Source organism: Ammospiza caudacuta, chromosome 21, assembly GCF_027887145.1.
Source record: "Ammospiza caudacuta isolate bAmmCau1 chromosome 21, bAmmCau1.pri, whole genome shotgun sequence".
Lineage (NCBI taxonomy): Eukaryota > Metazoa > Chordata > Aves > Passeriformes > Passerellidae > Ammospiza > Ammospiza caudacuta.
Window position 1 is genome coordinate 3,672,127 of NC_080613.1, and position 27,884 is coordinate 3,700,010.

Genomic DNA, 27,884 nt, shown 5'->3' on the forward strand with positions numbered 1-27,884 from the left:
GCTTTCACTAACCCTCACCTGGTGATCTGTTGTACAGGACTTTGGGAATCTCAGATTTTGGGGAGGGAAAAAGTCAAAAAAGAAAAAAAAAAAAAAAAAGAAATAAATTACTTTGACATGGGTTTTGAGGTTTGTTGTTTGTTTTCTTTTTTTTTGACCCTGCATCTGCAAATCTGGGGTGGTGTTTGCAAAGGGCTCAGGAGCTCCCTGATGCTGAGGGAGGGTTGCAGCAGCACTTGGGGTGCACACAGAAGTTTGGGGGATGCTAAAGAACTTTGGCTCAGTGTCTGGTGGTTCACACAGTAAAAACACAGAGCAGTAACCCCTTGGGAGCTCAGAAAAGCCCTTTTCTTGCTGTCACTATGAGAAATCTCTCTGTTCCCAAACTCCTGAGGAGCTTCAGGGCTGCAGCTTCTAAAGCCACAAAACCCCAAAGGGCCCCCAAAAGTCCCAAAATCCCCCCACTGTTGGGACTTTTCCTTCCATCACTGTCCAAGTAGCTGTGATTCTCCTGATTTAAAGCTGCTCTGCCTCCTCTGGGCACCAGCAAATCCCCAGCCCCAATTCCAGTGCTCCCAGCACTCCACTACAAACTGGAGAATAAAACAAAATACCACCATAAATATGACAACTTTATTAAAATATACATATGAGTACAAATTAATGATTATATGGATAAAGTTCACTGTCTGTAAACAAATATATTAAAAAAGAGCACGTCTTTTTTGTGATATAAAGTGCAGTTATGTTTCCATATTATATACAATATGTCAGCATCAGGGAGGGGTTGTAAGGACTATGAAACTAACATTTGATTATAAGATAAAATTCTCTGAAAAAGTATACACCTACATATTACAAAAAAGGGCTTGAGTTTATTTAACAAACAGCTTCTCCATTAATTCAGCTAAGGAGAGCCTCAGGATAAATCAGGAGAGAGGCACCACCAAGCCCATTTTGGGAAGGGAAACTTGCACTTCCCAGAGTTCACACCTTCCCCTTGCCAACCCCAACCTTGCACCGAGGGAAGAAACAGGACAAGACCTTGGGTGTAGCTGGATTTTGGGGAGGGGAATCAAATATACAAGATTTCTGTACAGCTCTGACCCCGGGGGGCTCCCAACGTCCAGCGGCCAGGAGAGGAGTCCTGCCTCGGTGGGGACACACAAACCAGGCCAAGAGCATCCTTGTCAGCAGTGTCTGGGCTGTGAGGGCAGGGGAAGGAGGAGCCCTGGCTCAGGCAGCCCTGCCCTAGGAGTGGGGGGCACGGCAGGAGCGGCAGCAGGCTTTGCTGTAGTACCAGTGGCTGCACAGGTTCACCTTGATGGCCAAGGCACAGTTGGTTCCTGCCTGGTCCTGGCAGCTGTCATCTGCAGGGAGAAAAAAATACACTTTAGCAGGACATTAAGTGCCTGAAAATATGGCACAGGGGGTCACAGGTTAAATCCCTGACAGATACATTTGATTTTTCTCGGGTGCTGAAGTAATTTGGGCCTGGGGTGGCTGGTTTTTGGTTTAACCTTTGTTAAAGCACTTGGAAAGTAGGTGGTCAGGGTAGGATTTCTTCCTTAATTTATGTCTTTCCTGCTGTTCCCAGCCTGAATTAAAATGTTGCTGGAGCTTCATTTGTGCCACTTTTGGTGCCACTGTCTCGTGGCTGCTGGCAGGTGTGAGCAGACTAGCACCCTGTGTCCCAGGGTGCCATGTCTCAAGGCATGGCACGGAAAAGAAGAAGAAAATAAACAATTGTGAGCTCATGAGGTCATTTTCCACCCTACACAGCTTTAAACACCGTGGGCTGATGAGCAACAACATCAGCCCAGCTGTGGCTGCCACCTCCCTGACATCCCCTGGAAAGCACCATGGAGCTTCTCCAGAAATGTCATTGTCAGCCTGGCCAAAGGCATGAGCAGGTTGAGCTGTTCCTTCCCACCTGACACCTTGGGGAGTCTCACTTGGTCCCAGCCCTGAAGCTCAATGTCCTTGCTGTAAAACAGAGCTGCCCAGGGACTGCTGGAGCCACCAAGGCACTGAGTTGTCCCCAGGTCAAGGGTTTCCCCTGAAATTCACAATTTCTATCCCAAGGAAGCTATTTGAGAAAGGGAATGGGAATCCAGCAGTGCCACACCCAGAGTTAGGGGGAAGTGAGATGCTGGAGAAAGGGATGAGTCTGCCTCAGCACTCTCCCAACTCCTTCAGTGCAATATTTTGCTTCAAACCCATAGGACTTATACTTTTATATACGTATTTTTTGCTTGAAATCCATAGGATGCATGAAACCAGGTTGCTCTCAGGGCAAGGTGGCCACGAGGCAACTCCCAAGCTCCATGTATCCCAAGGGAATGGACAGCTGAAAGCACCCAGAGCTGAGCCAGGAGCTGGCCCCAAATCTGTCACCCATTTTCATGCTTTTCTCCCACACTGTCCTTATTCCCAAATCCTATTAAAGGATTAGAACTGTGTGTTTGCTAAAGATCACAGGGACTCTGAGCCAGCAGACGAGCCAGATAACGAGATAGTTACAAATCCCACAGGACACCCGAAGACCAAAAATCATTAAAATAATGGCACAGACAGAACTTCCTCAGCTGTAGCTGGAATCTTACAGAAGCAGCACCCAAATCAGCTCTCCAAAGGCACCTTTATCTTCAGGTCAGAACATGATTCTTCTGAGCTCTCCTCTTAATTTATCTCCAGAAGGAGCCTGTGCATTGCTTGGGCACAGAGGGAGAGCTGTCCCTGACATCCTCCCTGGGATCATTATCCAAATGGGGCAGTGCTGCTGGAGGGATCCATGACAAACCAAGGCTGTGGGGCTCACCTGGGGGCTCTGTGGGGCAGGGCTGCAGGTCACAGGTCTGTTTGCCCACTGGCTTCACCAGCGGGTCGCAGCCCCGCACGATGTCCTTGCCCTGGTAGCACTTCACATCCCGCATCCTCACACCAATCCCGCAGGTTTTTGTGCACTGGGGGACAGAGAGAAAGGGTGAGGCAAGACCCTGCCATGCCAGGGGACTGTTCTGAGCCAGAACCTGCTCACTGGAGATGTTAGGGCAGGAGGAGAATGTCACATCCCAGTGCCACGCCGCTGTCCCATCGCTCTGTCTTTGCTGCCAGCACCATCAGCTTCTGCCCAGGGGAGGTGGATGTGGTCCCATCCTCTGGCTCTGACACCCTCCCTCCTCCTGCTGCTCTTCACAAGGGACCACAAATGAGCTGTCCCTGTCCAGGTGATGCTCTGTAGGACATGGATGGCCATGGAAGCCCCCAGAACACCAGGAGTGAGGTTGTGGGGTCTCTCTGCATCCATGGAGGATGTGGAGCCACTGCTGCGCCCAGCACTCACTGCCTGCTGCCCTTTGGATGCCTCATGGAGCTGGGATTACAGCAGGGCTGTTTTGGTTAATTATAGGGTTTGCAAGACTAAAAATGAGGCTCCTGGAGCTCAGATCAGGGAGGCTGCATCCAGGAGGGCTTGCAGGAAGCCCATTGGAGCCTGGCTGCCTTTTGGGTTATGCAGGGTGATGGAGCATCCCCAAATTCTGCATCCCCTGGCCAGCCACCCTGTGGGCTCCAATCCACACTTCCAGGCATGAGGGGAAAAATAAAGAAAAAATAAAGCTACAGCTGGCCTCAAACAGCCCCTCTCAATCCTGTCCTCCCTGAGCACAGACAGCCCCAGCTGCACCATGCAGCAAAAACACCCTCAGGGACCACATCCTGCAGGGACTCACCCATCTCCTGGGGATTCTGCAGGCAGAGAGACCCTTGGTGCAAAGGGATGGGGCAGCACAGCCTTGGGGCCCCCTCTCTGCTCACCTCAGACCAGGGGGTGGTGTACCACTTGAAGCAGGGCCTCTCGAAGCACGTGCTCTCCTCCACGGGCTTCTTGGCCACATCACAGTCAGAGGGGCTGCGGGTCTTGATCTTGCCATTGACAATCTCCAGGCAGAGCACGATCCTCTTCTTCACACCCCGGCCACACGTCGTGTTGCACTGTGCGGTCATGAGCAGGGCCCCTTGAGAGCTGCACACCCCATCCTGACCCCTCCAGGGCACCCCAAAGCACAGGATCTGCACTTACCCGCTCCCAGTCCTGTGCCAGCCAGTGTGAGGGGCAGTTCTTGTCCCCACAGGGGTGGATGGCCAGGGGTTTGGTGTCCAGGTTGCACTGGGACTCGGGCACCACGCGCCCGTCGCTGGTTTTGCAGTACACGTGCCGGATCATCCTGCCCTGCCCGCAGCCGCCGCTGCACTGCAACCACAGCGGGCACTCAGTGCCAGGGAACCCCCCTGACCGGGCCCAGAGAAGAGACAGGGCTCCTACAGAGGGGACAGGGCCCCCACAGCAGGGACAGAGCTCCCACAGCAGAGACAGGGTCCCCACAGCAGGGACAGAGCCTCCATGGCAGGACAGAGCCCTCACAGCAGGGACAGGGCCCCCACAGCAGGGACAGCAGGGACAGGGCCTCCATGACAGGACAGAGCCCTCACAGCAGGGACAGGGGCCCCAGAGCAGGGACAGCAGGGACAGGGCCCCCACAGCAGGGACAGGGGCCCCACAGCAGGGACAGGGCCCCCAGAGCAGGGACACACAGGGACAGGGCCCCCACAGCAGGGACAGGGCCCCCACAGCAGGGACAGGGGCCCCACAGCAGGGACAGGGGCCCCAGAGCAAGGACAGGGCCCTCAGAACAGGGACAAGGTCCCCACAGGGCCCAGCTGCCTCCTCACACCCACCTCCCCCAAATTTCACAGAGGTTTTTGGGGCTTTAAACAGCCACAAGGATGGTCAGCAGATCCCCCAATAGAGATTCCATCATCATGGAATCCCAGACTGGTTTGGGTTGGGAAGCACCTTAAAAATAATCTTGTTCCAACACCCTATCACGGGCAGGGATATCTTCTGCTATCTCAGGTTTTTCCAAACCCTGTCCAGGGGTTTGGAAAAGGAGAGATTTATTCTTGGGATGGGATATCCACAATTTCTCTGGGCAACCTGTGCTACAGCACCCAGCATATCTCAGGGCAGGAAAAAGGGGAACCACCACGAGCAGGGAACCCCAGAGTGGCTCCCAAAGTGACAAAGGGGACCAAGGAAGTGGCAGGAAAAATCCAGCCCCCAGTGCCCGGAGCAGCCGGTGCTCCCCGTGCTTCCGTGGTTGCTCTTGCAGAGGCTCTCGGTGTTTCCTAGCACTGCTGCTGCCATGGAAACCACTTATTTTTAGCTGATGTGAATGTATCAAAACCTGGGTAAAAATAGCTTGGGATGGAGGGGGTCTTTGGAGCAGAATTGTGCAGGAAGGGAAAAAGCCAGGGGGAGAGGAAAAAAAAAAGAGCGAGGGAAAGAGAATAGAAAATAAGGAGGAAAGAAAAATAGGGAAAGGGAAGAAAGGAGGAAAGAGAAAAGGTAAAAGGGAGAAAGGGAAAACAGAAAGGGGGAAATGGAAAATCAAAAAGGGAAAAAGGTTAAAATGTTCAATTTCTGGGCATGGAGCATCAGTATTGCCAAGGAATGCTGTACAGCAGACAGACAAGAGGATTTTGACACCCACTAAGGCCCTCAGCCAGGTGTCTCAGGGTTTAACCCCTGCTGTACCACATCTCCCACAAGGCAGGAGCCCGGGGGAAGGAACAGGATCCACTGGGATGCTGGATCACCCCCAGTGCCCGAGCCAGGGCGGCTCAGGGTGACAGCGCTGACGGAGGTGACCCGAGAGACCCAAACCAGTGGAATTATTTGAGGCCAGCTCCCAGCACAGGCTGCGTGCAGGTTTGTTGGGACCCAAGGTTTGTTTGATGAGCCCGACCCCAAAACCCCCAGGAGCAGCAGGGACAAGCCAGCCTGCGGTGGGACACGACGGCCACGGCGGGGTCTCACCGGTCCCCAGTCGGACACTGTCCACTGCCGGTCACACGGTGGCCCCGTGCAGTTCTTCTCGGCCAGGGGCCGGGCGCTGGCATCGCAGAGCTTCTCCTCCTCCGAGCAGCGGATGTCCCTTGTCACCACGCTCCGCTCCCCGCAGCGCGCCGGGCACTGCCGGAGGGGACAGCGACATCACCGGGGCTGCCGGCACCACGGCAGCTGCCGGCTCGGGGATGGGGTGTTTCCCATATTTGAACGTAAAAGTTTAAAAGCACACGCTGGAAATGCACAAATGACTCCCCCAAACCCCCTCCACAGCCCAGGTGCTGTGCTCTCCAACAGGTGATGCCAGAAGGGGGGAAAGGCTCCAGGAGGGTCTGCTCAGAGCTGAGCAGCTTTAGCTATCACTTGGAGACAGGGTGAGATCTCCCTCGCCTCCTTCCCAGGAACAGCCAGCTCCTTTCCCCCTCTTTGGAGAATGCTTTCCCCCTCCTGACTGCACAACTGAGATTTTTGTGCTGTGGATAAATTTGGCACCGTGCAGCCCAGTGACATTATTTAGAACTGGATTTGAGTTACTACAGTCTCACATACACATTACATTTGCTCCATGCATAACGTAAAGCAGGGAAAAGTGTCAACAGCACAGGGCCCAGACGCACCGTGCCGAGATGTTAATCCTCAGAGCCCTGAAATGTGCTTTTTTTAATGCCTATTTCCCCAGCCAACTTGGCACCCCATCTCTGATGGGATCCAAAGGAGATTAGCTTTGCTGCTGGCTAAGAACAATCTACTCCAGCACTGTCTCAAGCAATCTGTCCCTGACAAATGCTGGAGGAGAATACACATTTCTGTAAAATAAACCACTCATTTGCTATGCTGGACAAAATAACGCTCCAGCACGTGCTCAGGGAGCTCCTCTCTACCAGCTGGGAAAGTCAAAACATCCTGCACCACCAGGGAATGCACCAGCCCCTCTGTCAGCTCCAGGGAAATGATGCACACCAGCTTGCAGGGGAATGGAGATGTTTAAATTATGACTAAGACGAGTTTTTGGGAGCTGCCCAGGAGGAAGAGTCATATTCCTCGTGATGCAAACCATGGGGCAGGTTGGCACCCACGGACAGCTCGGCTCAGAGCTCATCTGCTCCTGCTTAGATCAGGTCTGTGCTTGATTTGGGAAGAGGCACCCCGAGGAAGCAGCACTGGTTTGGGTATTTCCATGGGTTTGTGTTTGTAAGGGATGTGCTGGAGCACTGTCCGTGCCTGGAAAGGGATTCAGGGGCACAAACCCTCTCCACAGGTTTTCCCAAGGAAACCAGTGAGCTGGAACCCTCCCCAAAGCATCTCCCAGAGGCTTTGGGGACTGGTTTAATGCACAGCTAGAGAAAGGTTTTATTCTGCATGTGGTGCAAAGGAGGTGAGGAAGGGACGTTTATAGGGATGTAATTTATGTGTGAGATGGGATCACCTTCCCAGCACGTTGGGTTTGAAGAGGCTGCCAAGGAAATACTGATAGGGAGATCTGAGCCATGGGCTCCTGCCCTACCTGTGAGTGACCAATGGCCTCCCATCCTAAACAGGAGCCAGGCCTTCATTTTAAGGGGAAAAATGTTGATGCACATTGATCCACGTGCATTACTGCAGGCAGTGTATCCTGGCTGTGGATGGTTATGGATGAGGATTGATGCCTCAGGGTTTAGCTTTTATATTTTTCAGGTTCTGTACTGCCTTGGTGTGTAGTTCTGAGCTTCATATTAGGGGATGGTGAGCTCTGTGCACAGAGCAGGGAGACAAAACAATTCCTGCTCCAGCTGGGGACCAAGGACAAATGATCCAAATCTCAGCCCAAGAGCACAAACAACGTGGGCTGGAGAGAGAAAAACAAAAAGGATGAGACTGCATAACCTAAAGCTGTAATTGGACAATTAACTCCATTATGCAAATGGAACAGAACTGATAAAAGTGAGAGACCCCGTGAGCGGTCGTGCATTTTGGGACCATTTTGGTTCATCTTGGGTTCATTTTGGGACCATTTTGGTTCATCTTGGATGTAGCCCTGGCTGGGCTCTTGTGCTGCCCAAGGTAGATCCATTGAGGCCTCCTAATAAATCCCTACTTTATTCTTAAGCTCTGTCCAGCCTCTTTTTTAGGTCGCATGGTGACCTAGAAGAGCATCAGGAACCAAAAGGCATCACAAAGCATCAGGAATCACAATTAATTCCAATATGCAAACGGAGCAGAGCTTATAAAAGTGAGAGACTTCGTGACCAGTTGAGCATTTTGGGACCATTTTGGTTCATCTTGGGCGCAGCCCTGGCTGAGCCTAGGTGGATCCATTGAGGCCTCCTAATAAATCCCTACTTTATTCTTTAACTCTATCTAGCCTCTTTATTAGGCCACGCAGTGACCTAAAATTCATCAGGAATCACAAAGCATCAGGATAAATTGGAAAAGGGAGCGAAGGCCAGGCTCAGGCGCTGGACTCACCTCTGACCACTCGGACATCTCCCACTGGGGCCCACAGGCCGGGTTCTTGCAGACCTTGCGCTCGTCGGGCCGGGCGATGTCGGCCGCCTCGCACAGGTCGCTGTAGACGGAGCTGTCGAAGCCTGGTGAGATCATCTTCCAGCAGCGCACGATGCGGAACTGGTACCCCTCACCGCACGTCCGCGAGCACTCGCTCCAGCTGCTCGTCTCCCACCTGCGGAGGAAAGCATGGAAATTCATGGGAGAGCATGGGAAGGCATGGAAAAGCATGGGAAGGCATGGGAAGGTGATCTTCTCCAACAGAAAGGCATGGGAAAGCATGGGAAAGCAGTGACCTCCATGGCAGGGAGGAATGACGAGAAGGACTCCATGGATATCAGAATTACTAATTAATTACTTTATTATATTGTGGCAGTATCATTCTTTTCTCTGCTTCTCTCAGATTCAGAAAATGTGAATCCCACACACCTGGGCAGGGAACAGAGCCCATCACCCCATGGAGCAGCCCACAGCAGCCCTGGCTGCAGGGAGTGTGTAATCACATATCCTCTGAGCAGAGAGAGACATAGATGTCCCAGGAAAATCCTGGGAAGCTGTGGGAAACTTAGAGAAAAGAATTAAAACATTTTTCTCTCTCTTTCTATAACCGTTGTTTAAAGATGTGGTTCTCTGGAGTGTGCTGTTCATAGCTCACCAACGGTGTGAGAGGTTTTCACTTTGGGACCAATCAAGTCTCACTTTAGCGAGCCACATTATAAAAAGACCTGCTGCTTTCATTAAATTGCCTTCTGATTCACCTTCTGAAGACTGGAGTCTTTCATTCCATCCCTGACTCAACAGCATCAAGGGAAGAGTGAGCTGCAGCCAGGCTGCCAGCTCCTGAGAGCTGTTCCCAAGGGATGGGAAGCATCAACATATGTTGGGCTCACCCCACAGCCCCCAGCTCATGCCTGAAGCTTAAACCAGCTTGTCAGGAGGCAGGGCGGCACAGCAGGGCCTGGCCCAGTGTCCTCAATGACAAGTGAGCGTTTGTCACCACAGGCTCTGCCAGTACATTTGTCTGTCAGGCTTTTTGCCCATGTTTGACCTCCTCTTTTTGTCTGCTCAGCTGAAGTACGGGGAGGACACGGCATCCATCACCCTGCAGATGCCAGCAGTAATGTCACACAGAGCTGCCCGAGCCCCAGTGGGACACAATTCAGACTGATGTCCCACCATCAGTCTGACTCTGCTGAGCACAAGTGACAGGCTGGAGGAGCGGGGATCTGCTCCAAGCACTGCCTGTCCTTTACTGTCCTCTGCCACCTCTGTCCTGACAAGACAGGAGCAGCTTGCAATCCACGGAAAAATCATAAAAGGTCAAGTTTTGTACAGTACAGAAATATTACCGCAATTAAAGAATGAGCTAATTGTGAACGGATCAGAATTCCCAGCTCCTCTGGAGGTGGGCAGCTGCTGTTCTCCAAGCAGGAGAGCCCCAGCTGCCCCCAGGCCTCGCACCCCATCTGGGGGTCCAGGCAGCCCTAGGGAGATGTCACACATTTGGAGTTGTCATTTAGAGGTGGCACCTAACTTCAGAAGGGAAATTAAACAAAGGACTTCCCCATCCAGATCACCCAAAATTAACATTTTTTTCTTTGAAAAGCCTTGGCAGCCCAAGCATCTTCCTGTCTGCCCAAGTGCTGGTGGCTGCCCCATGAGCTCCCAGTGCTCCCCAGTTGAAGCCACTGGTAAATCACAGAGCAGCTCTTCTCCCTCACAGTGCAAGCCCCTGAAGCTGTAGCAGCACAGCCATAAGGAGGGACAACCTTAGGAAAGATTAGTGGGAGAATCTAAGCACAAAAGGTACCCTAATGCTTGTTTTAAAAAATGACACCAAAAAGAGATGCCCGCTCTGCCAGGATTTATGCAGAGCTTGGGTAGCTTGAGCTAAAGCTCTCAGGAGGAAACTCTTGCTGCCTCCCAGATGGAATTAAGGGAGGAGGGATGGGGGTGCTGTGGGCCATCCCTGCTGCCCCCCAAATCCACAGCAACTTTCCCCAAAATACAACCAGGGCAGAGGAAACACAGAGGCTGCAGGAGTGCCCTGTGCAGGCAGTACCTTGGCTGGCACTCTCTCCCAGCACAGAACTCATGGATGGGCTCGGGCCGGGTCATGGCATCACAGTAGGCATCGTCCACCTCGATCCCATCATAGCGAACACACATGGCATAGGTGGACATCACTCCTGGGCTCAGAGAGAACACACACACAAAGACCAGAGTGCTTGGTGAGCTGCACATCCAAACTATTTTGTTGTTGTTTTTCTGGTTTTAGCTGCATTTCTCAGAACTTCCTCCCTGTGGAAAGCAGGAAGCTGGAGTTCCTGTCCCATGGGATGGGTGCTGCTGGGAGGGAATATCACAGTGGCCACCCCACCAATCTGAGCAGTGTGGTTGAGTTTGGCCAGCTCAGAGGAGGGCATGGCATGGCCACCCCTGCCAGGGCTTGCCACCAAAACCAATACATGGCTAACACATTTTTATAGGAAATACTCAGGACCACGAGTCTGCTCGGCAGACAGGGTGGTGGGTGGAGGCGACAGCAAACAGTCCCCCAACCCACTCCATCCCTCACTCCCCCTGGGCATTACACCCCTCCCTTTGCACCAGGTGCTCCCCAGGTGCATCCAGAGCTCCAGGCCAAGGCAGGGATCCTGGGGATTTGGCAAGGAAGGTGCTGCCCCTCCTGCTCCCCCTCCAAGGCAGCTGGGCTGGTGCCGTCAGAGCGAGACCTTTTCCCCCACAGCCTCCCGTGCCAGAGTAAATGTTGGGAAGTCCATTCTGGGACCTGGCTGGGGACCAGGAGGCTGCTCTGGCTACAGGTAACAAGAATTGCAGCTCTGGAGAACATATGGTTTACATGAAACTAAAAAAAGATCTACAGCTCTTGACATGGCCTTGCCTCTCTGCAATATGTCAGTGAGAAAAGGCAGCGAGGAAGGAGAAATTTGAGTTAAACCTCTCTTGGCTTGCTGCAAACCAGGGCAGAGCAGGCTGGCCCAGCCAAGGGAGAAATTTGTTCAGAGGGGATCAAAGAAGTCAAAAATGTCCCAGAACATGTGGATGACAGGATCCTGGGGAAAGGGAAGGCTCACAAAGCTCCTGCTGCAGGCACGAGGCTGCTGGACCAGTGCAAATGCTTAAAATGTAAAATCCTTGCATTTGATCTTTTAAGAGACGTCCCTGAGATTGTAAACTCCTCTCTCCCACTCCTTTCCCTCTTTTTAATTCCAGAAGCTCTGCAGGCTCTGGATAATTTCAGGGGCAGCACAGACAAGTGCACAATCCACATGCCTGATTCATCCCAAGGGATCGACAGGACCCCCTAACCAAGGCGTGAGGGAGGAGATCGGGTGCCTTGAAGCTTTTCAAGGGGCAAAAAGAGAGGAATTAATGCAAAAAGAGGGAATTTCTGCCTGAAGAATAGAGGCTCAGTTTTGATATCCCTGGCATCTCTGTCACTGTTCCAGATTTACACCCTCGCAGCCGAGCTCAGGCTCCAGGGTAGAAGGAGTGGGAGAAACAAAACATAATCAAAAAGCCAAATGCTATTGTGTTTCCTGCCAGAGCTGAACAATCTTTAAAATTTCTCTCTGCAGGGAAGCAGCTGAGCTTTTCAAACCCCTTGAAGCTGTCAAAAAGGTGAGGAAGGGGGGAAAAAAGGAGGCTCAGGACAGGATTGGGGATCCTGCTGAGCCCCAGGGGGGACACAAAGTGTTGGGAAGTGAAGGCAGTGCTCAGAGCTTCCCAGAGGGAGGGTGTTTGGAGGGATGATGGACACATTGGGCATCACCTCCTGGTCCCCAACACACCTGAGAGCTCAGTGGGGTTTGCATGCTCAGCCCCCAGCTCCTCTCCCCACCTTTGCACCCAGGCACAGCAGAGCAGGGGTCGTGCTAAAGCAGAACCCATGAGATCCCCTAAACACCACCAGCTCCTTCCCATCCCTGACAGACATAAAATGGACTCACACACCAGGTGATTTCAGCAGGCTGTGCAGAATTTGGCTGCTTCTCATAACTACCTGTGGTGCATGTAGAGCTGCAGGGTTCGTGGGAGGAAAGCTTCCACCTGTACATGTCAGCAGCACTCACACCTTGGCCCTTTCTTAACAACTTCAATCTGTTTCTAGCAATAAGCAAACAAAACAAAACAAAAAAAAAAAAAAAAAAAAAAAAAAAAAAAAAGAGAAAAGAAAGAAAAAAACAAAACAAAAAAAAGGCATTTACAAGGCAAGCAGTGACAGCCCATGACAGACACACACATCTGGCTGCAGTTCGGTTGGGTTTGGGTTTGGGAGGGGATGTGCTTGGTTTGGCTTTGGTTGGGTTTGGTTGTTCTGATTTTTTGGGAGGTTCGTTTGTTTGAATCAATTTTTAATTTTTTTTAGTTTCACAACATACCTGTCCTGAGCCCCAAGTAGAATCCCCAGCCCGGTTAGAGGCAGAGCTTCCACTGTCTAGAAATAGAGAGAATGGGATAAAAATACCCACAAGTAGAAACAGTTCAGAATTTAACAAAAGTTTGCATTTTTCTGCTCAAATACACCTGGCCCTTGGCCCACAGTGACTAAAGGTGCAGTATCTCCTCCCTTGTGTCTCCAGGGCTGGGCAAACCCACTCGTGCTGCTCAGTGCAGCAGAGATTTTGGCTGCTCCAATCTCCAAAAGCCAGCACAGGAGTTTCTGAGCTCTCCCCTCAAAGCCCACTGATTTTGCCACTCTGTTTTTGATTTATTTTGCTGGATGTCAAGTGGGGAATTTGCATCTCTCCAGCTCCAAGCTGTGCTCAAACACAAAATGCCATGGGGAGAGGAGTAACAGAGTCAGCCTGGTGTGAGAAAAAACATTTATCCAAGCAAGAATTGCAGCTGCTCCCCATGCTGGGAGGGGGGAACACCTCAGGGATACTGCACCTTTACAACAAAAGGCTTCGGTTCTGTTCTCATACCTTGGTCCAAACCCTTGGAACAGCTACACTGGAATAGTGTACAAGGTTGTATCCTCACATCCAGTTGTCTCTGGCCTGGCAGGATATGCAGCTTGTATGATTTCTAGGCAGCAGAAGCTCTGAAATTGCCTTATTTAGTTGTTTGTAAGAAAAAGTTGAGGTCCAGCCTATCAAATCAACCTTTCAAAGGACACTGTTGAGAATCCAGCCGTTTCCTTTCCGACCCACCCTCCTTCCACCGCCAGCACTGAGCCTCCAGAAGGATTAAAAACAACAACAATCTCATTTTCCCTGTTGATTTTGCCTCTGTCAGTTTGGCAAATGGTTGCTTCCTGCACTTGAAATGGAACTGAAATGAATGTGACTATTTTTAAATTTTTTTTTAGTGGAAAAACAACAATCTCAGCTCACTATAAATAGTGTTTATCTGCCACAGCAGCTCTGCCTGGGGACCCACACCAGCTCCTGATCCCTGGCCTGTGCCACCAGCTGCCACCCAGCCAGGAGAGGGCTCACAAATTCATTAAAACATAGTCAACATCTGCTTTTTGTGCTTTAATTTGCCTGGAAATATTACCCAGATCCTCCAGTCTATCCCCTGATCTCTGAGGCACCAAAGTAAACACCAAGTTATCCTATGACCAGGACTTCTCTGTCTTTAAAAGGATAAAATCTTCAAAATAAGCTTTTTTTTTTTCCTACATCTGAGTAATCTTTCAACAGTGTCCCTTCAGTGTAAATGATCCCAAATAAAGAGCTTCTATGCATGTCAAGGTCCCAGGGACAAGATCTTTCCAGAGGAATCCAACATTTGGACACAGGGCAGCTCATTTCCAGCAAAGACAAAACTGTCACTTTTTTCTCCTCTCAATACAGACAGCAGCCCATTGTTTAACAAAACTGGGGGCATTTTCTCTTTTCTTTCAATTTTCCTCTTGATTATGAGCTAAATAATAAAGTCACACATTTGCTTCTCGAGCTTTTCAAGCAAGATACAGCACCAAAAATTAGCACCATTCCCTCGCCCTTCACTGAGTTCTGGGCTGCCCCTTTTCCCAAAACAGCTCCCACAGCAGAGGATTGACCCTGACAAATTTACACAAAACCACCACGGATCAACATCCACAGCCCCTGGCTCTCATCCTGTGTTTTATTTTGGTTTTTGTTTCTAAGCAAAGGGGCAAACTCGTGGCTCATGTTGAAAGGTCCTGAGCATCTCTCAGCATTTTGGCTGGTGCAAAACTGGTCTGGATATCAATATTTTGATCTGTGAAGTTTGTATTTTGTTCCAGAGAGAGAAGAGGGGACACTGTGGAACAAAACCAAGGGAAGAACAGGTGGAAAACTGTTGTCAGTGCCGGGTGACATTCCTGAAGGGGTTTAAATCACTGTTATCAATAGCTGGGCAGCCAGGGACAGTGCAAGGAGCTTTTTAGCACCCAAAAACTGCACTGGAGCCCCAGTGTTCTGTGATTGCCCTGTAAAAGCCAAGCTCCCTGTACTCCCAGGAGGTAGGGAAGAATTGCCCCCATCTCACAGCTGCTGGGGCAGAGTTTGGGGGTGCAGGGTGGCAGCTGAGGGGACACAGGGTGTGTGATGGGCAGTCCCCAGGGCAGGGTAAGGGGAGCTGAGGGCTCTGCCCTCTCTGTCAGAGAGGATGAAATGCTTGCTTTGGCAGCTGAAGGCAGCACTCCCAAGCCAAGGCACGAGGAGAGATGATAGATTCAAGCACTTGGCAAAGTTTTCATGTTCTTATCATTAAGAAGTTTGTTGATCCATCTGGCTGCATGGCCATTTTCTTCAGCACGAGTGTCTTTAGCATAACGTAGTGGAAGCTGTGGGTGAATCCAGCTAACTCTAACCAGAGGGAGCATCTGCTCAGGGCTTTGCATCTCCTCCAGCTCAGCATCTTATCCTGTGTTTTACAGGTCCAGGAGGAGGTTGACAGGAGGCTGGGGTGCCGTGGGGATGCACAGTGGGACCCAAATCCACACCTGGTTCTGGGACCTGGATATTCCCAAAGCCCCAGAGACAGTTCAAGCTGACCATGGGTGGCTGACCATGAAGGAGGGCTAATTGCTGCTGTGGGCACTGTCCCCATCTCAGTCCCCATGTGGCCACACTGGGAATGAGTTCTGGGCTGGGAATCAAGGCTGCTCCCCAGAGAGCCCTGGGATATCTCAAAAGCTGACAGATACAGGCTTGGGGATCAGCACCTACCCCAAGACTTCCTTCCACCCTTCCCCAGAGCAAAACCTGCTGCTAAAGCTCCATTAGGCCTTTCTTTACCTCCCCACTTCCACTTAAACCAGCCATCTAAAGGATTCTAAGGTGATGGTCCCAGTACAATGAGCTGCTACTGCAGAGCTTTGGCTATTCCTGTCCAAGCTGTGACTCCCTGAGCTGAGGCAACAAATCCAGGCTGTTCCTGGACCTACAGTGGAGCTCCTGGTGGCAGGGCCACACCTGGGAGCTGCTGGAAGCATATTCCTGCCATCCCAAGTGAGGAGGATCATAGGTGGCACTGAACAGGGTGGGTGAAAAGGGGCCAGGACCAACTTCTGCTGCATCAGAACTCGGAGGAAGGGCTGGGGAGTGGGAGCAGGAAGTCAAGAGAAGGCCAAAGGAAGAGGCTTCTTCTTGGCTGTGGCTCTGACAAGAAGCTGTGACAGCAGAGAGCAAGGCCCCATCTGACAAACATCAGCATGGACTTCAGCATGGCCAATGAGGGGGACATCAAGATTTCCTCTTGCTTAAACCTTCTCATGCCTTCCTGCTCCCAAACCTCTGGCCCTTCCTTGCAGATGAACTCCCAACAGAACATTTCCACCATCCCACCCCCACTTACCTCCTGCTTCCAAAGGGATGGAAACCATGCATTGAGCACAGAGCTTTTACAAGTCAAGAACATCAACAAATTGGATTTATTAACGAAAGGCACGTCTCCTACCTTGCTTTGTGGGTTCTGTTCCCCTGGGGGCTGCTCATGGTGACGGTGGCGTTGGAGAAGGGCGTCTCTGCAGAGGTGTTGGTGGCTTTGCCATTGCTCAGCTCCATGAAGGTGCTGTTCACCGAGTAGGTGACGAGGCCATCGCTGTCCTCATAGTCCACGTAGAGGCTGTCAAGGGGTGACCCCACCGAGTTGGTTGGGTCTCCCTGGGCGAAAATGCTGTTCATGGTGACGTTGAGCAGCAGCTCCTTGGAGTCTGAGGTCTTGCCCAGCAGCTTGTCCGTGATGGCATTCTCCAGAAGGAACTCCCTGGAGCTGAGCCTGGCCTCGGGCTCTCTGTCGTCATGGTCTGTCTGGTAAGTAGACCTGGTTACGTTTGAATCTAGATTGGAGCCAACAGGGGGGAAACCACAGTGACAACCACAAAATGCATCGAGGCTGGGAGGGAGAAGCAGCCCGGAGCAGCGGGGACACGCTGGAGCCTGAGCAGCCACACGGGGGGCCAGAGGCAGGGCAGGGGGGTCTCATGGGGTTCCCAAGGGTGTGCAGCTTTGGGGGGTCTTATCCTGCTATGGTGTGGCCAGAGGGGAGCTCAGCACCCGCCAGCACTGCCCAAAGCAATAGCAGAGGTGAAAGGAAGGTGCTCCCATGGCCCCACAGCCCATGCAGCCATGCTGGGAAGGCACTCCAGGCAATTTGGGGGTGGGATGCCCGAGGGACTCAAATGGGGGTTTTGGAGGGGTGGGAGGTGATGGGAGATGTTGTGATGGGGAGTTTTGTGCACCCAGGGCTCCCTCCTGTCCTTGGCATGAGGCAAAGCACAGCAGGGCACCAGCGGGGAGGTCTCACCCGGTGTCCACCCCCACACACCCCCACCAGAAACCAGAATCTGAAGGGCAAAGAGGATTTGTGAGCAGAGATGTTTTAAAGAACTTTCCAAGGTTTCCAAAACACAAACCAGCAGAACCACCAGAGGTAGAAACAGAGCATTTCTCAACAAGAGCTCTGAGAAGCAGAACAGTGAGGCCCAAGTCTCCTCCTTACCTTGGGGTTGTTTGCCCTTCAGTTTTGGCTCACAGTCAATTGTTTCTGCTCTTTCATAGACCTCATTGGTTTCCTGACCTTTGCTCAAGTTTAAATCTTCCTCCGTGTCCTGCCTTCCAAACACCTGGTTCTCCAAGTCTATCCTTTCACTGGAGATTTTCCCAAAATAGGTTGCATTGTGCTGGATGAAGCCCAGTGGCACGTCCCCGTTGAACTCGCGGCTCTCCTCGCTCTCCGACTCGGAGAAGGTGTAGAAGATGGGCTGCAGGTTCTTTGAGTGTGGCTTCCTCAGCAGAGTGTATTCAAACGTGATGGATGGGTTCTTGCCATTTTGATTCCAGACCTAGCAAAGAAATTGAGTTGTTAGGGGGTGCAGGAGATTTGTGGCAGGCAAAGCATGGGATTCATCTTGGACCTGACACTTGGGGAGCATCAATTTTGCTGTTTACAGAGTGTTTTCCTTCACAGTGCCAGCTTCTTCCTGCTGGAGCCCTGCACCATTTTCTAAGGGTTATTTGGCAGTGTTGCCAATGGGAATTAACCCCAGGAGCCCCAGATCACACTTCCTCCTTGGCCACTGAGTGACCAGAGGCTCGGGGCAGCAACTTCACAAGACCATCACTTGCAAAGCCACTTTTGTGACTTTATAAAGAGCACACCCTGCCCTGCAGCTGCTACACCCCACTGGGGCTGGGGACTCCCAGCTGAGGCAGCCTCATAGTGGTCTAATGCTTTTTAAACACCCAAGCAACCATCCCTTCCCCTTCCAGAGGAGCCTGGGGCTCCATGGAAGATGTCAGGAGTTGGGCTCTGGCTGGCTGCCCAGAAGAAAATTGAGGGACTTTTCTCCAAATACCTGGTTTTACATGGTTTGCTTTCGAGAGAGAATTGGGGTTTAAGGTTTATGCACTTGTCTAAGCTCTCTGGCCCAGTTTTTTATTTTTGCTTTTCCTGCCAGGTAACTTGGATAAAAATGCCAAAGAACAGAGGAGAAATCCCCTCACAGTGCCTGAGGCATCTTCTCCGTGCAGAGAGGAGTTACCAAGCCCACATTCACCACTGACAGCCCTGCCTGAATCCAAGAGCACTGATGCAAATAAAATAAGGTTGGGTAAGGAACTGGCCAGAATCACTGCTGCCATCCCCTCCTCATGTGAAACCATGCCGGGACTCTGCTCCCAAGCTCACCCCTTCCTCAATCCAAGGCGGATTTTCTCTTTCCCATCATGAGAAGTCAAAGCTTACCATTATGTTCAGCCCTTGATTTGTGGGTCCCTGGGCAACAATGTACTCGATGCCAGTCTCGTACACGTCCATGGGCCGGCGGTACTTGAACACCGTGCCTGCAATGTTGAAGTTCTTTGGGCTGTCCACTTTATAGTTCCCATTGAAGAAATAGTACCCAGCTTCATCAGCCACAGCTTCAAAGGAGAGAGAACAGTCAGTGCTGTCACATGCAAAGCTCTGGATGCAGCCCCTGGTGTGTTCAGGGGGTAAAATCACTGCCACAGCAATAAAAAAAAGAGATTCTCCTACATGGCAATGCATTGGCCACTTGTTTGCAGCATTCACCATGTGGGGATGTGCTCAGAGTTTCTGGGCCACATGTCCCTCCACATTGCAAACCCCTGGGAATGTGGCTGACACTCGGCCCTGGATCCTGTCACCCCCTTGGCACCAGCCCACAGTGGCCCAAGATGCCACTGATGCCCCCTGAGCTAGCCCAGAAACTGGTAACCTCATCAAGCCTTTTTCATCCATAGAATCTTCCTAGAATGGTTTGCACTGGAAGGGACCTTGGAGCTCATCTCATCCTGCCATGGGCCAGGACACCTTCCACTGCTGCTCAAAATCCCATCCTGCCTGGCCTTGAACAATTCCAGGGAAGTGACAGCCACCTTCCAGAGGCGCGAGCCTCTGAGGCAGCAAATGTGCTTCTCTTTGGCAAGTCTGGATTTTTCCACACTGTCACCTCCCCTGTGAGATGGGTGTGTGGTCACCAACACTTCAGCAAGGCCACACACAGGTCACATCCCCTTGGTGCTGTTGTCATTGCGCATTCCCCAGGCAGGGAAAGGTTGAGGGGATCACCAGAGAGGTGAAGTCACTTGGCCATCTGTGATCCAGCATAAGGGCATCTGTCACACCCTGCTGAAATCATATTCACCAACATTTTCTGCTTTAAAGCAATCAAATTGTTGACAAACACAGCCCAGGTGCTCAGACTGCAGAGAGGAGCAAAACCCTGGCTTGGACAACATGGATGGATTTACATTGCCTGTGGATTTAACTCATGTCTGCAGCAAACAGACTCGCTGATCCCTGTGGGTCCCTTCCAACTCAGGATATTCTGTGATTCTATGACAAAACTACATCCAGCTCTGCATTGGAAAAAGCATTAACCAGCATAGGCATGCATCCTAGGGAAGTACCAAGAGGTTATACACACCCAGAACATCTGCAGACTTTTTCCGTTCCACTATCTGGATATCCCTCGCTCCGGCGGGAATGTGCGTGACCAGGGAATAGCCTACGGATTAACCAGAGGATCTTTGTGACCAGTGATCTGAACCAAGCCCTCCTCAGGCAGAGCTGCAAGCTAGCCAACACCCTGGCCTGGACCCACGTTTTTAATGGATTTAAAAGCCCCAACCCTTCATGTTTTAGGCTGCAAACAGGAGTTTATCGGTGATAGAGAAGAAAAATGTGCGAATTGTGTCTTGGTTTATGGAGGAAAAACACATGCAAGGGGGAAAAGGATTCAGTTCTTACATGCACAAATATCATGTTTATCTAAACTGATATGAGAAAATACAGATGGTTTTATTAGCTAGAGGAGCTGTTGTGTGGTTCAGTATTGATCCCTGTGTTAGCCAGCCTTCCCAAAATGCCAGCAGGAGATGGGAGCTGCTTTCTCCTCTGCCTCCCCTTTGCCTAGCACCAGACAAGAGATGGGACAGGACAAGTCTTCCCACAGCACTGAAGTTCCTGCAGTTTGCTCCATCTCAGAGAGCATTAATCATAATTCCTGAATTAGACTGTTATATTTAGGACATGGATGTTCGGCTGCTTTACATCACACTGATTTTTGAAATCCTGGTCTTTCAAGATATTGTTGCTTCCTGTTATTACAAGTCATTTACTTCTAGTCTTACTGGGTCATGAGTATCTTGTTTTTGGCTAAATGACTAAAAAAGACTAAAATAGATACCAGCCTCTTGCATAACCCTTTTGCACCACTCATCATCAGAGACTTCTGGTTTCTGACAAACACCACGCAAATTTCCTGTTTTGTTTTGGTTTTTTTTAAAGAAGGTTTTCTCTGCCCAAACAAGCAGCATTAACACACATAGAACACATGGGAAAAACTTCAGTTGGGCAGTTGGTAAGACCTAAAAACAATTTACCAAAAAAAAAAGTCCATTTTAAACCCAGCCCTATCAACTCAAGCCCTCAATCCCCAAAGCCTTACCAAGATGAGAATTTCCTTTCCGGTAACTGCCGGTTACGTGGGTGCAGCTGCTCCCATCTCCTTGGCAAACTCCACATTTATCCAAGGTGTGGGTGGAAAAGAGAATGCCATCACAGCCAATGGGCTAAAAAATGCACAGACAGAGCACTGAGGGTCAGGCAAACGTCGCACCCACTGCGATTCTCTGAATGCTACTAACGAGATTTTTGCTATAATGTTTAACAACCTCACATTTTCCAGACACGCAAACCCCTCGGAAATCCGTGTATTTGCAGGATGTTCCATCCCTGGCCTGAACCATTAACTGTCTCTGACCATCCACGGTGGTGCAATGAAGGTCACAGGGCTTGCTAGAAATGTGAACATAGTCATCTAAGGGGAAAGGATATAAAGAGAGATTCAAAAACAGCAGAAACACCACAACTTTCATCCTACCCAAGCCAGCGAATCTCTGCCAAGCTAAACAACAGCAGCACAACTGCAGAGCAGTGAGAGTTCACAAGTGGCCATCTCTTGTGTTTCAGGACAGGCAGGAGATGGCACTTGGACAGTGTGACAGCCTTTGCTGTCCAGGGGCATCACCAGCACCAGCCCAGGGCGGGCACTGAGGCAGCAGCACTGCTTTGTGCAAGTACATTACACAAAAACATGCATGTGCACTTGGCAACTTGATACATGAGTTAAATTTACACATATATTGTTGGAAATACAGCTGTAAGACTATATTCAAAACCATAGCAACTCAGAGCATTTTATGATCTATAATTTTTCCATAAATATTTACCGAAGATGGACTTAATTCACCCTTTGCTTTCTGCAGACAACAACTGGCTGGCAGCACCCACCAGCACAGCAATCCCACATTTTATAATATCCACAGGAAGCAGATGACAAAATCATATTTGCATCAGAACCCCAAGTGTTTGTCTCCACCAACTCCTGAGCAATCAGAGACCCACTGGCCTGCACACCCAAGCAAGGCAGCATCAGTGTCAAAATATGCTCTGCAAATCCCCCAGGAGCCATGTGAACTCCTGCTCAAACACAAAACAACTCCTGCAACATCTCTGGTGAGTCAGCTTGAGCAGCAAATGTGTTTAAGGAAATTGTCACTTTCAAGGGACAAAAGCCACCAAGGAGAAATAGCTCATGGACCAAGTTCTGCCTTGCTGACCCTACAAAGGCTGGAGAGGCAGGGGCGTGGTACACAGGGAAACTGATTTGATGAAGATATTTGTTTAGGGGTATGTACAGACCCCTAAAACACAGTTTGCAGGAGATCCCATCTTTATTTTTAAGCACTCAAATGAATCTGAAATGAAGAAGGATCTGATCCCATCTCTGTTTTTATGGATCTGAAGAATCTGAGCTCAGGAGCCTCCTCAGAAGAAGAGTCCTGCCTTCCCAGCAGCTCTAAAGCTCATCCATGGCTTGTGTTTAATGCCTGATTTTGATGGGAGTTCCGTGTTCAATAAAAGTTCAATAAGAGCTCAGTTTCTGAGTCCCAAGTCGTTTCTGCACTTCTTGCTCACCCCAGATGACCAAAGTGACCAGCTGCACCTCGGTGACATTTGACAGAGCACACAGAGGGCGTGGGAGAGACCAAATGTCACTGAAACAGCACAACCAGCAATGGCCCTGGCTCAAAGGACACTTGTCATGGTGAGCCCGACTGACCCTGCCAGCACAGCCCTCACATCTCCTGCTCCCACATCCTCCTGCAGCCTCTGGTCCCTGGGAGCTGTGACCAACACAGGCTACAGACATGAATTCATGTTGCTATTTAATTTTCAAGCTACCCTGCAGCTGCCAAACAAGCCTTTGAGCTCGGGAGACAGCTGATTGTGCCTCTGAAAAACCACTTTAAAACAGCAGAGGAGGAGCCTTCCTGCGGGCTGTAGCATCATAACTATCAAAATATTTGGCTGAGCATTATGAAACACACAAAGAATGTCTTGTTACCAGGATATAAAGGTTTCCATTGATAGGTTCTGCCATTGTACACATGGGAGTTAAAGGACGAGCACTGCTCCTCTCGGAAGCTCCTTCCGTTCACAGGGCACTCCTAGAATGGGATACATTAACATCCTGACGGAAACAAAGTGCGGGAAAGGTTTCTGGCACATCAGCACCAGCTGCAAGGAGTGTTTCCATCACCTTCCCCAGCCAGGCCATGTCCTCCTCCTCCTCCTCTTCCTCCCCCCACTGCAGGAACCCCCTGGGAGTTGTTGCCAGAGCCACTCTCTGGTTTTTACGGCAAAATGCCCAAAGCCCAGAAATTGGCACCAAAGAAGGGAACCCCCAGCTGCTTGGACAGGAAAGAGGGTGACAGCTTGAGGACAAATGGTGTCCCCTCTCCAAGGGACCCAGAAATGCCACACATGACTTTCCCAACAAGACAAAGGATATCCTTACTTGGACTTTGCAGAGCTGGTATCTCTTGGATGTTCCAGTGCAAGTTTTATTAGCCAGCCCACTCACTGACTTCCTTCTGAATAAGGAAATGGTGGTTAGATGGGGGGCAGAAATAATTTTCCCTTGTTCAAATATATCTGCTCTCCATAAGGTCAGTGTGCACAGTGCAGAGCCACACAGAGATCTGTCCCTGGAGCAGGTAGCAAAGGTCTCTGTGGTTTTGTCACCTGCATCACCAACTATTCCAGGAGGTATCATGGGGACAAGGTTTACAAAGTGGCTTTTTGGCAACCACGCTGCCCAGAGAGGGCAGAGCCAGGCACAAAGCAGATGGAACCAGTGGGTCCCCAACCAGCCCTGCACCAGGGGCTGCTGTGCCCCGAGGCCTGGAGAACAGGCTCAGTCTGTGCCTGCTGCCCCTGTGCACCAGCCAAAGCTCAGGAAACCCCCTCCTGCCCCAGCAGGGTTTGCCCAGACACATTTCCATCAGTGCTTGTGACCTCTGGGGTCAGGCAGCTGCTGCAGAGCCCCTCCCCAGCCCCTGGGGCTGTACCTCTGCCTCAGGCAGTGCCTCTCCTGGGATTTCACGCCTCCCCCACAGGTCCTGGTGCACGCTGTCCACTTGGTCCACTCTCCCCACCAGTAAGCAGTGACATCTGACCCTTCCTCCAGGCTGTTGGACGTCTGTGCCAGGTCCTGCTCGGAGCACAGGGGAAGCAGGAGAAGCAGGAGTCACATCCAAACCCCAGAGCCCGTGTGGGGACACTGAGGGCAGCCCTCCCCTCCCAGCCTGCCCCACTCGACCCAGGCATTGCCTTTTCCAGCTGAGGTCAAGCCTGAGGTTTCCATCCCTGCATTCTTGCAATTGTGTTTTCATTACAAAATTGGAATGAAGTGGCAATATTTGGGATTCCTCAGGAAAGGAAATTCTCATTGTTTTGCTCAGTTGGCAAAACTGAGCTCCCAAACAGCCCTAAACTCTGCGAGACTCTCGGTGCTCTCTGGCTCCACAGAGAATTCAGGGAGCTGCAGAGCCAGCTGCAGCTGGAAGCTCCACTGGAAGCTTCAACAAACCCTTGCAAAACTCCTCTGCAGCAGCAGAGCAGCTTAGTGGGTGCCAGGGGGTGCCAGAAGGGTGCAGGACCCTGTGTGCTCTCTCTGCAAGCACAGGTTTGTCACTTGAGGAGGGTCCCTGACCCCCAGCTCCCATCCCCTGTCCTGACCACGCATCAGAGGGCAGAGGAACTGCAAATGTTGCATGGAAAACAAATGAAAGCTCAGCCACTGCAGGGAGCAAGGAGTGATGCTCACCAAGAGCAGGGCATGGCCCTTCAGAGTCCTTGAAATGCTCTGTGAATGCTCTTGGCCATGGTAGGCACAACTTAGGTTAAGCTCAGACTGATGAGTGAAGGCAAGTCAGAAGTCCTAACCATTTTTGAGAACCTGATGCATGCACAGAGCAGCTCTGCCAGCCCAGGGGGTTTCCATCCCAGACACCAGAGCATTTTAAAGCCCAGAGAGCCCCCAAAACCTGACAGCCTTACCTGAGCTATGACAAAGACAACATTGCCCACAAGAAGAAGGGCCAGGGTGCCTTTCAGCTGCAGCTTAGCACTGATGGAGATGCTGCTCCACCTCCACTTGGATATCTTCATCCTAGAAAGCAACCAAACACTGCACTAAGCACACCTCCCACCGAGCCCCATGCCCAGCACCAGACCTCTGGGTTCCTGAGCTCTGCTCCAGCTCGGTGACACCGACCAGCAGGGACCTGAGCCTGAAGTTTTATTTCATTAATAGCAGCATGAACATGGTACAGGATCACTTCCCAGCTTGGTTTTTATCTGTCAAACCACAACTTTGCACTGGTTTCCAGTGGCTGCACCTGACACAGCTCCAAGGCTGCCTTGGAACAGAGCCTGGCTTACACCGAAGCACAGTGAGTAGCCAGAAGTGTTCCTGGATCTATAAAAGCAGTGCATTTAAATATCCCCATTTACAGGACTGCTCCTGGAAGAATGAGATGAAAAGCTTCAAAAACAAAAAAATTCAATCAGCAGGCATCATTCCTCCTTTTTTCATTTATTCCACTCCAATTCCCCTCGGCTCCCAGGGAAGATTCCTTTTCTTATAGAAAAGACACGACCCACAATTAAAGAGCAGAAATGAGCTATCCCAAGTGTCAGCCTTTCATCTCTTTCTCCATCTGCCTCATGAAAGAGACCAACCCAGAATGGCATTTTCTTAAATAAAACCCAGCTCAAAACCACAATACATTTTATTGTGAACCTCCCTGCAAGAGCCAGAAAGGAGCAGGTTTCAGGAAATCATGCTTCCAGGCAATCAAAGCAGCTCATGTCTGTGAGGAAAAAGAAAAAAAAATATCCTCCCCTAAGCTAATTTCCCTTGAAAAGCAGTTAGGCAGTGTCTTTGGGAAGCAGGGGGGTGGGAGAGGTGCTGCTCCTGGGGAGAGAGGGCAGGACTGCAGACCTGCAATATAAAGAGCTTCTCTCCTACTCATTTTTGTTTGGCTTTTTTTCCCTCCTTGCAAAGCTTTTTGTAGCGGTTTTGAAACCCCTGAATTGCCGGCAGCACCAGCCCCGCTTTGCTGTCTGGCTTAGACAAAATTACCACAGGGCTTCCAGGTCCCCAAATCCGCTCTGCAGTCGCCCTGGGGGAGAGGTGCAGCATGCTAAAGAGACTTTCCAAGAGGCAGAGCCATTGATTAATGGGAGCCCAGAGCGCTTGGCCGGGGATCCCGCGGACAGGTGGCTGAGCCTTGCCTTACACTTGGTTCTCATTAAAGCTCCCAGACACTCCTGACTCCAAGCCAATACCAGAGCGCGCTCCGAGTTTATCCCACAGGCTGCGGGGCTGCGTGCTTCAATGGAGAGAAAATTAAGAAATGGGGGGAGGGATGTGGATGCCATGAGCAGCATCGCGGAGCCGGGAGCGGGGCGGCGGGAGGGAGATGCGGGGCGGGGATGCGGGGCGGGGATGCGGGGCTGCATCTCCGCGGGCAAGGGATGGGACATGATGGGACAGGATGGGACAGGATGGGACAGGATGGGACAGAACGGGCCGTACCTGGCGGCGGAGGGACCGGGCAGGACGATGCTCCGGGGCCGGGCGGGAGTGGCGGCGGCGCGGAGCGGAGCGGAGCGGAGCGGAGCGGAGCAGCGGCGGCCCCAGACGCTCCCTCCCTCCTTCTCCCTCTCCGACTTCAAAGGGCAGCCAAAAGCGCCGGGGCTTCCAGCGAGGAGGAGCCGCCGCAGTGGCTCCCCCCAGCCCGCGCCGGCCGCTCTTATAGCGGCGGCGGGGGGGAGGCAGGGGGAGAGCGGGCGGAATTCACACCTCTCGGCCCGGGATGCCCCCACCCCGGTTAACCCCTCGCCTCCCCCGGCGCCGGCCCGCGGCCGCCAGCCGGTTTCCTGAGGCGAGACCGGGGGGGCACAGGCGGGGAGAGCCCGCACCGCACGCATGCGTTCCCGCTGGTCCACGCAAGGCAGGGAAACCCCGGGAGGATGCTGTGCTCCCAATCCCCGGGGATCCTCCGGAGGATGCTCCGCTTTTCCCCACACCCTGGAGGATGCTCTGCTTCCCCCCCTCCCCGGGAAGATGCTCTGCTTTTCCCCCACACAGGAGGATGCTCCGCTTTTCCCCACACCCTGGAGGATGCTCTGCTTTTCCCCCTCCCCGGGCACTCCCTGGGAGGATGCTCCACTCCCCGGCACCCTCGGAGGATGCTGCACTTCTCTACCCCGGCATCCCTCGGAGGATGCTGCTCTCCCCTCCTCGGGCGGCAGAACGGGACCTGCTGCCCCCACCCCATCATCAGATCACCAAACATCTCCCGGTGCCTCCACGGGCATTGTGCAGCCACGTGCTGTCTCTGGGATGGCCAGGGAAATGGTCTGCCAGGCTTTTCACTTCACTTGCTGCTGGAAAATGAGCCAAATCCTCAAGGTTCTGTGTTTATGGTGCTGTTTGGTCAAGCTCAGTGCCCAGTCTTGCCACTTGAAATAGTTTTGTGCCATGCAGAAAATGGGGTCAGAAAATTGGTTTGGGGCACATCAAGAGCCATTTTTGGTGGGGACAAATCCCCTGGCTCAGTAACAGCCACGCACAGGTCGTGTCTGATCTGTGTTTGTGTGTCTGGGAGAAAAGCCTGTGGGGAAGAAGGCCACAGCCACAGTGTGTGCAACCTATATTTGATATATGATCCATCTGTCTGTGTTCTGAGATCTGTATGTGTCAAATGTGGTGACATTCATTCCTGTGCCTTCCTCAGCACATCCCAGCAGCTCTGAGGAGCCCACCTGAACAGCTCCTACATCCCTCCAGACATGTTTCAGCTCCAGCCTTTCCTCCTTCTCTATTTGCACAGGGCAAAACCAGCACCCCAGCAGGGCACTGCACTGCATGTTGTCCCTTTGGCTGTTTCTGGATTTGAGGGTGACATTCAGCCCTGTCACCATTTGCCACAGGCCAGGGGCACCCATCTGCAGGGCCCTGAGGTGACTGTCCCCCCCCCATGGGCACAGTTTCCCTCACAGCTCCCTGTACCCTGCAGAAATCCCAGCGTTGTTAATTTGGATCCAGTCCTCCCAGGGATGTCTGTGTGACAGAGAATCCGTCCCAAAAAAATTACATGGG

General features: G+C 51.6%; 1 protein-coding gene across 1 annotated transcript; it reads right to left on the reverse strand.

The window, feature by feature from the left end:
• Positions 1–700: 700 nt before the first annotated feature.
• Positions 701–26,440, reverse strand: ADAMTSL2 (ADAMTS like 2). The gene is made up of 20 exons (XM_058818329.1): positions 26,316–26,440; positions 25,504–25,587; positions 24,773–24,884; positions 23,782–23,924; positions 23,229–23,304; positions 22,776–22,878; positions 21,040–21,185; positions 20,814–20,937; positions 19,791–19,871; positions 18,587–18,762; positions 17,342–17,684; positions 16,298–16,679; positions 12,423–12,526; positions 10,458–10,584; positions 8,357–8,570; positions 5,882–6,037; positions 4,085–4,255; positions 3,820–3,996; positions 2,822–2,966; positions 701–1,370 (listed from the first exon to the last, which is right to left on the reverse strand). Coding segments are annotated over exons 2-20 (2,901 nt in total). The 5' UTR covers positions 25,506–25,587; positions 26,316–26,440; the 3' UTR covers positions 701–1,251.
• Between the last annotated feature and the right edge of the window lie 1,444 nt (positions 26,441–27,884).